The 12,485-nt window shown below is 39.0% G+C and overlaps 1 protein-coding gene across 4 annotated transcripts in view; it reads left to right on the top strand.

Annotated features, from left to right (window-relative positions):
• samd4a (sterile alpha motif domain containing 4A) overlaps positions 1–12,485 on the top strand; it is a 69,973-nt gene extending 57,488 nt beyond the window's left edge. For all 4 annotated transcript variants that reach the window (XM_054769618.1, XM_054769616.1, XM_054769617.1 and 1 more), the window contains exon 13: positions 3,540–12,485. Coding sequence is in view for 2 of the 4 variants with exons in the window: in XM_054769616.1 (XP_054625591.1) it covers positions 3,540–3,568 (29 nt within the window). In the remaining 2 variants the exon portion in view is untranslated. The remainder of the gene's footprint in view (positions 1–3,539) is intronic.

Here is a 12,485-nt window from a genome sequence, read left to right as displayed (position 1 = left end):
CACAAAGAAATTCAAGAACGATTTCAACTACATGTTGTCTCTATTTATGTACCCTGTGATTAACTGGTGAATAATCCAGGGCGTAGTGCTCCTTTTGCTTTTCCACTTAGCTGGAATAGGCTCCAGCTCCTCGTGACCCTGAACAGGTTAACTAGTATAGAAAATGGATATATGGTTAGATTGGTTAGATTAACCCATGCCGTTCTTACCTTTTATGTCAATGACATTGCAGTAGTGCCTGTACCTACATCCTCAAAACAACTTTAACTCGACACACCACTAGGACATTAGTTGCCTCTTGTTTGGCTTAGTGATGCGATGTTGGTGAACGGTTAGTCTTTTGAAACTTTTACAAATTATAATAATTTACAATAAAATTTTACAACAATAACGTAATTTAGGGATGCAGCTATCGTATATTTTTGTAATCGAGTATTCTACTGAAAATGTTTTCAAATAAACGAGTAATTGGAAAAAAAACATATTTGTGCTTAGTTAAAGGGATGATTTGGATTTTTTGACATGAAGTTGTATGACATCTCCATCAGCAGTGTAGTGCATCAACAGTGACTTACCCCCCACTTTGTTCGGTCAGTGGAGTTCTGGTCGGATTTCGGTGAGGAGGAATGTAGTTACGGTTAGTTGCTGGGGTCACTTAAGTAAAGAGTTTGGATTCTCAAAACAATATGCGTTCAAAAAGAGTCACTGTTGATACACTACACTGCTGATGGGGATGTCATACAACTTGATGTCAAAAAATACAAACTATCCCTTTAAAAGAACAATTATGAATATACAAGAGAAAATAAAAAAAATGAACGTCCAATTGGTTTAATTTCTTCAATAATTAACCGTTTTATTTGTTAAATCGACATTGTGCATAAGAACAAACTGTATTTTGTTGGGTCTGATGGACCACATGATGGTGTTTTTGTAGATGAATTTATCCATCCCAGACTATTTCCTGGAAAAGCAGAGAAACAATAATTACTTTAGACATTACTAAGACTAAATTACATATTACATTATGTTGATGGCTGTGCAATTATAAATCCTAAACTTACAGAGAGGCTGACTAGAAATAAGACAAATATTCTTTGTAAGATATTGTTTTTGCAATGTTCAAAGTAAAATGAAAACACCTTGTGTGGTGGAACACATTACTCTCAACTCAGTGAGCGACACATGCATTTCCTCGTTCCATTACACCAGTGGTCCCCAACCTTTTTGAGCTCTGGTCTCGGCCGTGAACCTGCCTGCGCAAGATCTACCCCCAAGCCTTCGGATACACAGTATATGCCTAGAAATATATATACAATATATTTAAATATATATTGTGTATATACAGTATATATATTTAAATTATACATATATTTATCTATTTATTTTGTAGAAAGGTTTATAAAGTAAATTAAAAAGATACGTATTTCAAGCTTTGTCTTTAAATACAAAGCTTTGTGTTATTATTGGTTGTTGGCATCAACATTTCAGCTTTTTCTCATTGTTTGCAATATTTTTTACAATTTTTGCTGTAATGCAGCAGTTATGCAAATAGCTCGCAATAAGTGAAATCGGCGAAGTAAGTAGTAAGTTTTTTTGTTGTTGTTTTTTTTTTTACAATGATGTATGTTTTACAGCTGTAAAACTCCTCACCATACACTTTTCTCAGATAGGCAATAACATTTCCTCACATTTCTCTCTTGTTTAAACACACTCAAAAAAGTTCAAACCTTCATTTGAATTTTAATGATCAACCATAATAATTAACACAAGAAATTAAGTCACTCACGCATATTTCACTCCTGTGCACCCCCAGTAATCGTTGCACCCGAGTAATATTAAGGAAAAATTACTTTAGTAGCATAAAGCTGAAATACTAAAGGAAAAACATCGTTCTTTTTTAAAGCTGTAATATGAGAAACTAAACAAAATAAATTAGAATATTTGGACATTTATGGTTGTGGAAAGTTAAAATATTATGAGAATAAATTCTAAATATGGGAATAAAGTCACATTAGGAGAAGAAAATTTACAAGAAAGTTGAAATTAAAAAAAAAGAAAAAACAGAAAAAAAACAGCGGTAACTTGACGAGAATAAAGTCAAAATACTAAGGGGAAAAAATTTGTATTCTAACAAGAAAAAAGTTAGCTTTACGAGAAAAAACTCGTAATATTATGAAGGAAAAATAATGTCATTTTAGTCACACTTCCAGTCTTCAAAATAAGAGCGGTGCACATCCTGTGCATAGTGGTAATGTAATAGTGGTAATAAAATAAGGGTGTCATAAAAATAGCTTACATTAATAAAGCTAAAAAAAAATAAATAAAACAAAATAAAATATAATTGCATCTGCAATTTTACTTAAAAGCGCTTGACATTCCAATTACAATGTTAAATACCCTTGAGAAATTAAAGTTTATTGCTTTTGATATGATGTACTCTCATTATACTGTAATGCCATATAATTAATGAAAAAAGGTCAAACAAAATTGTGTCAATATCGATTATCGACAATAATTTGTAGGACAATTATCTTAAGGCAAAATTTTTTTTTATCATGGGAGGCCTAATTATGAGCAACAAACAAAACAAAATAAAAGTTGACATTTTTGGAAAATATGGTCATAATATAGGAATAGAGTCAAAATATGATGATTATTAAAGAATTTAAAAACAACAAAAATGGGGAAAAAAGAGCAATACAGCAAAATTGATACTAATAGACTTTTTCACCTATATCACAAAGCTGAGATGCAGTTTTTTTCTTGAAGTATATGTAATTTAGCTTAGCATATTTAAGTGGCCCTTGCATCCTTTCATTTTTCATTATGTGGCTCTCAGTGGAAAAAGAGACCCCTGTTTTAGGTTTAAGAATGAGAACCCGATTCCCATGTGCGTAAAAGAACGACTCGTCATCTCTCACGTTTCGAATTTTGTGACTTCACCCTACCACATTTTTTCAAACGTATATATAACTGCAATAAACTGAATCGGTTCATCTTTCACTTAATAGAGCTGTTCAAAAGACTTGACTCGTTCATAAACATCACATCTCTGTGAGTGAACTGGAGAGCGGATAGCAGCTGTGAATGAGATTACCGGTGTTAGTAACTTATTGTAAGTTGGACATCTAAATACACTGATCATTGAAGCACAGTATATGTTCGTCCAATAGTGATAATGACTGATGGCAGCATGCAGCAAGGATGCCGAGGTTACTTTTCACCTTTCATTTGACGGTACATACAGTAACTTTTTGCTTCCGTTTCAGAGCTGGCATTTTGTTCGTGTGCTTTTTGAGCAAGTGATGCTTACAGGGTTTCTCGGCTTTACAGTAAGTTTAAGCATAGTGATATGAGCTATGGTCTTTAAAAGTAGATGGTCAAAAAATAAAACCACTAAATGTACAAAAAATGTCGACACTAAATCAGAGCTGGGTGTGAATCCAGCCTTTTATACTTGATAAAGCTTGAAACGGATGCACACGTTTCAGTGTGTTAATACTAACATTCTGTCTTTCTGTGCTCTTTATCCTCAGACGGTGCCGATCGCACGTCAACAATATGAAATGAGGGCCAGAAGCGTGTCTGAAGCTTCACAAGGCCCTCTCACAACAAGTCACCCTGAGGTCACCTGCCCTCCAGTGCCCTCTTCCTGTAGCCAAAGGTAGAGATCAAGCAAGGGCATCCAAGAAACACATGCCATCACACTGGCTGCATTGACGGGGTTGGAAAACACACTTCCTGCTGTGACCAACAAGTTCTCACCTGTGTCACCTGTGTGAGGAGAGAGAGAGAAAGGTCTGATCAGCGTGTGTGAACAGCGCCCTCTCAGGAGATCAGAAGCACTACAACAGACAGATCAGCAGAGTGGGAGATGCCCGGGCTGAGGATCCGGGCCCATTGAAGCCCTTTTGGTCCCTTTGGTCCCCGTACATTTAAGAGTTTCTCCAAGGATCGTAGGTTTGGGGAAAAAGCCCCCTTGTCTTTGTTTACATAATGATGCTACTTTCAAAAGGGTACAGAATGAAAAAGAAATCAGGTATGGGTTATACTATTCTGTAAAGCCTCGACTGACTGCCAGCTTTACACCCTCAGTAGCCATCACGCTAGTTTACAACCAACATGCTTATCCTTTATTATATTTATCAACGCAAGGCTTGAAGAAAATGTGCCAATCAAGGGTGAGGAGAGGACGGTGAGAAGCGAGGGAGACGCGCAAAAAGGAAAAGAAGGCGAAGAAGGTTGAAGGGAATGAGCTGGGACGATGAGAAGGGATCCTCCAAAAGGAAGCGGATGTTTTGAAGGAGCGAAAAAAATCAGAGGCCGGACCTTTTGATGTCCTTAAAATGACGGAGGGAGACGATGTCACGTGGATTCGTGTTGCTAGTTTGTCCTGTGAGTGGAATAGGAAGTGACTGGTCAGTTACATATTGTTTATCTTTAGCTTGTATTGTATCAACTCTGAATTCAGAGGATTAGTGTAGGGGAGGACTTTAAAACGTAGTCTTTCATATAAGTGGGAGATAAATACAGCTGTATTACCAATGGGATTTGTATGCATGTTCAGATTCTAAGATTTTTTTTTTTTTGTAAAAAACCTTTGTAAAACAGGGGTGATTTAAGCTATGTAGTCTAATTTTCTTAGTGCAAAGGAACATTTGAAATGTGGAGTGAGGAAAATGAGAAGGTTTGCAACATTGTAGACTGGCTGTGTCTCAATTCATGCACTTAGTGCACTCAAAGTGTAAGTATGGAAGTGGGTGAATTGAGACACAGCCGTTAAGACAGTCGGTCCATGAAGGGTTGCGTCCCAGAGACTGGAGATACTGCCGCGTGCTGGCCAAAAAGTTGGTGGCGGTGCATGTTCACCTGACCACTCTAAAGAGGCCAAATATTGTTGGTGGTTGAGGGTAAATGAAACTCTTCTGTAGCTTCCTCTGAATATAGGCTGACATGTTTTTTTTTTTTTATTTCTTATGTTGTTTTGAAATTTAATTTAACCCCAATTCATTGTGTCTGGAATGCAGACTTTATCCAATGGCCGAGGTGGTTAGGAAACTAATGATGTGCGGCAAGTGTGATTTGATAGTAGGTGCATTATTTAGGTTCTTCATTCTTTTATTGCAATTGTATAGTACTTTATTTCTATCCTGCACTTGATATGATAATGTGATAGGGCAAGATCCAAACGGACAAAGTACCAGTACAGTGATTCTCAGCTGTCAGTACAGACACCCAGTGGCGATCTTTGGGTCCTCCACCAGAGATGTTCAGTTACGTTTTGGTGTCCTGTCCATCAACTGTGTGCTGAACACACAGTTAAAAGACCAGCGCAGTTTTAAGATTTTGGATGTAGAGCCCCTTTGTTTTGATCTCATGCTGGGCAGTATAGGGACTAAACATGCCGAAAATTCTGACATGGTGCCTAAATTCTGCATGTGACAGGCCACACTGCCAGATCCAGTGATAGAGGCTTGTGACTGAGGCTGTGTCTCAATTGGTACACTTCTGTACGTAAGGCTCAAGGCTTCGTTATGCTACAGGGTAGTCTTGCTCCTGTTAATAGTTCTCTACCAAAATTTTAGGGGCACTGTTTTTTCAACTCTCAATGATTAGCTGTTTAGCTTCCTGTGTAGTAGTATTGAACAGTGGCAATTGAAGCGACAATCCAGATCATTAATCGATGTGGAACTTTAGACACTTTTAAAAATGGTGGGTCGTCTAGTAAACCAAGGATTCCCGGGTTGAATCCCGTTTCCTCCATCCCAGTCACTGCTAGTGTGTGTCCTTGGGCCTAAAGACACTTTACCCACATCGCCCACACATGGATGCTTCACTGACCAAAATGTGGACCTACGACTCGGATCTGGCCACCGGGTGCTGTACAAATACAGAGACAAACTTAGCCGTACTTGTATGATCTTTTGAAAAACAGGAAAGGCTACATATCGGAATTGCTGTACTAAAAAAAAAACAAAAAAAACGCAAGGTTAGATTTTTTTGCAGGCGCATGTCAAGCTCTGTCAGGGGGTTTGCAAGGGGAGGAGTGAGCCGGCGTACGTGACACTGTGGCATAATGAAGCCTTTAGTTGCCTGACTTGCATAAGTGTGTTCACACGCACGTTTGGCAAAACGCTGTCAGTTCCCCACTCAAAGCGCCTAATACAGTGAGTGCGCACTGATGGATGCTTACATAGTCACCATTTTGGCTACACAGTGGAAGAGGAGGGAGTAATTTGAAATAATGGCGGCTGAGAAGCAACCCCTACAGGTGTAAAGTAGTGAACAAAATAAGCAGCAGCGGGTAAATACTGCATTATTGGTAAGTGAGTAATGGCAGTAAATGATTTGGGACATCACTATGCTGTCAAAATCTGCACCTTTAAGAGCTAAGTACACAATGTACACATTATACTTGAAGGAAGTACAGTGGATCCCCGCATATTTGGGATTCACAATTGACAGCCTGCAAATTTGTGAATTTTGGTCAAAAAACAAATTGTTTTGTATTTTATTTCCATAAGTCGGTAATAAATGTATAAATATGTGCTAAAACAGGTAAAATGTACAGCATACATGTTTGTCTTTATGCTTCACTGATGTGTCAATGTTTTTTCATCAAACATTGAGTTCTTGCACTTTGTTTAGCGGTCCAACACATCGTAGCTGTGTGCCGAGAAAAGTTTGTTTGGCTACGGAAGCACTAGCTTCAACAGTCATGGATCATCTTACATTATCATTCATTAGTGGCGAGTCCCTGTACATTTTATGCTTTAAATGTGTTTAATAAATGTGTAAGGCATATTGAAGAGAGAAGGAGAGGGTTCTGGAGCTGAATCTAATCTAATAATTACAAGTCACTGTTATTGCAAATGATCCAAAATCAGAGGTCTAGCAGGAGGGTTTGGGCGGTAGGAGGGAGCCGTGTGTCAAAAATCGATATTTTTACGGGCGTATCAATTACTCATGTTTTTCCCCCCTTTCACTGGTCCAGAACGTAGCGCTCACAAAAAGCGGGGATCTACTGTATTCCATTTGAGACACTGCCTGTGTATGATGAGTCTTTTGTCCACACACCCCATAGATGTGTCACGATGATGCTGCACATTCAGATTACGTCTCAGTGTTTATCGCTCTTCTGATCTCTGTCGCATTACAGGCCCTTCGGTTCCTCGCTTCCATGACGTGAATGTGACAGGAACCTGGTTCACTCATGCATGGAGAGACTGATGTTATAAACCTTCAGGCTCACCGTGCACTGCACTGTGTGTGTCGCAGGGGGCAGCATCAGGATAGCAATAACCCTTGCCATACGTTTCAGTACTTAAAGAAGATACACTTATTTATTCTTTTATTCTTCATAATTGTTGCAGATGTCATACTTTTACTCAGTTTAGGTGTATTGTTATTATTTAAAGTACCATATGTATTAACAAGTTATGGCTGGTGACCATACGAACATCTCAAATATTAACCGTTGTTTTGTTGTTTATTTGTACTTTTAATGATGTTTTGTTGATCTATAACCATTCAGTGTAATTTGTCATGTGAAGCTTTGGTGTCAGAGTGCAGCTCTATGCAGGAACCGGTCCACGACTCGCACATGCAACATACAGTACATGTTCAGTCACACAACGGCAGGAAGAATTGGGAGGACAGTCAGTGCAACTTTCTCACAAAGACACATTACGTCTTTGCAAAATACAGTGGAAACAATCCCTTCCCACGATGCAACATGTTTCCCCCCATAAAGATCAGTTTTTGTCAATGAGTTTCATAACATTTATCCACTGTTCAAGCAATGTTTTAAGTCATAGTTTAACATTTGTAACTCTCAGGATGAAACAGTATACCAGGGATATCCAAACTTTTTCCACCGGTAGCATTGTGTACAAGTGGCCTGTATGCCTTGAGCTAGTACAGATTTACTGTACTACAGTAAAACTACTCTTGTTGTGATTCTATTGGATTTTTTTTTGGCATACCGCTGGACAGTACATATTTTAAGAAGTGACATACGGGGGAATGGAGAGGAAGAAAGAAAGGGGGAAAATACTGTCTTCAGCATCTGAACCATGGCAGAAGGCAACTCAATTGCAATCTTGCAAAGTGCAAATTTGACCTATATTGTGCTAATATTGATGGCATAGTGACAATTTTGGTCGTAATAATCATATGACATGTTCATACTGACTCAGCTCTACTTAACTGTTATCTAAGTGTTAATTATGAGGGGAAACCAGTTTGCATTAAACGCATTGGGATCAAGTCCACAGGATAACGTCTGGGTGTTACTGTTGTTGCAATGGCCAGTAGTGCCTGGTTTTGCCAGTTGAAAAGCATCATTGTTGTTGTGTTTCCCATATTGTGCTGATCTGCCTGGGCAAAAGATGTGTGTACTGAACGACCGCGTGTGTTATTTGCATAAGAGACTTGGCGCTTTCTGTATCGACAGGGTGCCATGGAGGGTTAGCCTTATTGAGATATTGTTGTTGTCTTTGTCTATGCTGCCAAGACTGACATGTATGCTACATTACGATGACACAATAGCAATTTCCGGTTCTATGGTCATTACTAAACTTTTCTTCTCTGAAATCATAAATGCAAAAGTCTCACCAGATATGCTGAATTCTCAGTTGAGTTTTTGCGCAACTCCAAGGACTTTTTTTTTTTTTTTTTTTTTTTTTACAAATTTTGGTTGAATTTCAAATTTGACAACTAATGGCTTTCCCAACACTACTGTAAATGGCGGACTGGTCCTGCCTGGAGTATTTCATGAGTGAGACCTCATTCAGCAGTCCTACTTTATAGTTGCCCATCATTTTGGTGACAGTTAACTGGTGAAAATCTGAATCTGCACCAAAAGGCTGGTTCTCAGGCCCTTCCCCTCCACAATTGTTTTTATCCAATTAACTGCTATCATCATCAAAGGGACTTGGTACTTTGTACTGTGAATACGTGTGAGAGGAGTCAAAGACGTGTTCAGCAGTGCACAAAAATTGAAATCAAGGTAACTGGATTTAGGGTTAGGACTAGGGCTAGGTGTAGACATTCACATTAATCCAAAAGGCTTCTTCAGTTCTAAATGTGCTGGTGCAGAGTTCCCATATTTATGTCTCTGCTGGGGAGTCCCACATGTTCACATTAAAATCCTTTGTTACAAAGTGTGACCGGTGACTGGCATAACGGCAGGTCATTCCCCTCCCTGGTTTAAAGTGACAACTTTCTCAAAGGTGTGACACATTATTCTGGGGAGATGTTGGCGTTGTGAGATAATGGTCCACCCATCCATTTACCTCCGCTTGTCCGGGTCTGGGTCACAAGGACAGCCGTCTCAATAGGGAAGTCCAGACTTCCAGGTCTCTGGCTACTTCTTCCAGTTCCACCGGGAGGACACCAAGGCGTTCCCAGGCAAGCTGTGAGACATCCCTCCAGCGTGTCCTGGGTCTGCCCCTGGGCCTCCTCCCAGCGTCCAGGAGGCAGCTAGACTAGATGACGACAGGTGATGGTGCAAACCTCCACCTCTGTTGAGAGAGGGCCTTTCTAGTTTGACAAACTGTAGTTCACATTTGTGGGTGACACACTGCTCAAGATCCAAGCCTTTGAACTCTGTAGACAACATCATCTAGAAGACATTGAAAGATTGCACTGCCAGTTTCAGACTAAAGTACGAGTAGGGACAGACGGCAGCCTCAACATTGACCATGTTTACATGCACACAACATTACAACAGTACGAATATTCCCGTTTACATGTTAATCAGCATACTCAGAATACAAAATCAACATATTTGTATCGACTGGCTTACCAGTATTTCATAAACTGGTAGGAATATTACTGTTCCAATACTTACAGCCATTGAAGCACTGAAGTATTAAGGATATCCATCAGTACATTCCTCCTCAGGCTAGAAATGTGAACCTTCGTTTGACACCATCCCAGACCTAAACAAATCCCACAATCCTTTATGATCTGAGTGTGTGCAATAACTTAATAACCGGTTCGATTTTGCGAGTTGATATGACCTCATATTTGGGTTGGCACAGGCATACGGCAGGGGTTTGAATTGGGTTTTTAATAACTGGAAAATGATTCGAAATTGGCAATCTGAAAAATCAGTCAATCAATATTTATTTGTATAGTGCCTTAACAACAGTCAAACAATTTATAAAGCATTCTACACAATGTAACAAATCACAGAAATAAAATACGTATACACAACAGCACAGACAACATAACTCTAAAACACACAATATGTGCCAAAAGCCAGTTTGAATAGGTGTGTCTTTGGCTGTGATTTAAAAACTGATAGGTCAGTTGTAGATTGTAGACCAGGTGGAAGAGAATTCCAGAGTTTAGGAGCAGACACAGCAAATGAGCCATCTCCCCATTTCTTATGTCTGGACCTGGGGACCACTTGAGTTATCTGCGTGGGGAGCGCAGTGCCCCAACTGCCTGAAAAAGGTGTTCACATGACCAAAAAGCTATCCAAATATTTACTATATTAAGGTTAGTACGGGACTATTGTGTGCATGATAAATATGGTGAATGAGGTCTACAGAACACCTCCTGTACCCACACAAATCTGTACCCAGAAGGAAAAAGACCTGTCACCAGTCACATTATCCAAACATTTAGAAATGAAGACTCCTTTTAGATTAAAGTGAAACATCTTCACACAGCAAGAATAAGGCCAGCTGCCTCGATTTAACGTATGAAGATGAACATGAACCTGGATGACTTAGACTCTACACAGATAAAAAGGATGGCGCTGTTTCAACTTTTTTTTTTCCCCCCCAAAGGCAGCACGACCATGAAGCAACACGCTTTGTCTTTTCATTTCAAAAATGTGCTTTCCTGCATCATTTGTCCATGTGACTTGAAATGCCTGTATTGGACAGTCCTGGATGCTTCCACAAACCAAATACTGACTTTAAAGTCATATGTGAGCTGCAGTATTTGCCGTTAGTGTGGTACCAACAGAATTTACGCATGTACTTTTAACTCGAGGCATATGCAGTGGGGGAAATAAGCATGTGCTTCTTTCCTTACAAAAGAATGAACAGTCCAGATATTTATGGTAGGTTTATTGTAACACAGAGAGGCTATTGGAGCTGCGACTAACATTTTTTTTCCCCCAGTCGATTAATCTGGAGCTTGTTGTCCCATTTAATCGAGTACTCGGTTTGACCTTAGACCAGGGGTGACTAAAGTGTTGCTCGTGGACCATTTGCGGCCCGTGGCTATTTATTTTATTGGCTTGTGGTACATTGTAAACATATAATTTGACTGGATAATGGGGGGGGGGGAAATCCAGCAAAAGTGGAAAAAAAATCAGCAATAATTTTTCAAAATATTAAAGAGATAAGAGCTGTTTTCTAACTAGGAAAAAGTCGTACTTTTACGAGAAAAACGTACAGTTATGAGGAAAAATAACATTTTAGTAGCATAACGTTGAAATATTAGTTTTTCTTTTAAGTTGTAATATCAGTTAATTGTATATCAATTAATTGGATAATCGATTAATCAGAGTCATTGTTGCAGCTCTAGAGGCTATCAAGCAAAAAAAACTGAAATTTATTTTATAAGGTTGATTGGGTAAATATTTTTTCCCCTAGAGCCCCCCCCCCCCCCCCCCCGCAAGCCCACAAGGTAAACTTCAGCAGACGATCTGATAATCATTCCCCCCACTGTATTTGCGGTTTTGTATCTTTAGATTTGTCTTAGGCTCTGCTTTTTTTTAAATTCAGCATAACTCAACTACCCTGTAACCCATTTTTACAGCTTTACTGTATTCCTTTAGTTCATGTATTTGTATTTGATCAAAGAGCCAATGTCCTGTATTGACTGCAGGCTTGCATATATATTTCACAAAAAAATATTGTGGTTTAATATAAAGAAAAATACCTGCAAAAAAGTACAGAAAATTGGGGAAAATGTACAAAAAGGAGGAGATGGGGGATAATTTATATTTTAAACTTGCGCGCAGAAGGCTGAAAAGTCATATTTAGAATAACAAATGGCAGTGCCTTTTTTTTGTACTCAAGACATTTACCCCTAATGTAAATGTGTTGTTTTCATGGACTTTATAGACTGAAACCTTACAGGAGGAAACCAGTGATGGCAGGTCTGGGGCTCGTTCACACTGCAGCTAATTGTGCTCGCTTTATTATTTTTTTAATCTGACAAAGCATTAACAAAACATTGATTTTGGATTTGGCCAAGTGCAGGGAATAAAGCGATAAGAGCAGCGACCCTTGCCGTGTGAACACAGCCATACAGCCGTCATCACGCGGTGGCCGTCCGTAGCCTTCCTGTTCTGTGTGGAGGACACAAACGATGTTTATGAATGTGTATGGATGCATTCAAGTTTTTTAAAAATTTGTATTATTGTCTTGCTGTAATTTGTTGAGACGTACCAGAATGCTGTGACTTGGCATGCCCTGTTATCTATTAAAAAAAAAAAAGTTATAAGTCCTGCA

Source organism: Dunckerocampus dactyliophorus, chromosome 3 (genome assembly GCF_027744805.1).
Source record: "Dunckerocampus dactyliophorus isolate RoL2022-P2 chromosome 3, RoL_Ddac_1.1, whole genome shotgun sequence".
Lineage (NCBI taxonomy): Eukaryota > Metazoa > Chordata > Actinopteri > Syngnathiformes > Syngnathidae > Dunckerocampus > Dunckerocampus dactyliophorus.
This window is presented reverse-complemented; position numbering and strand designations above follow the sequence as displayed.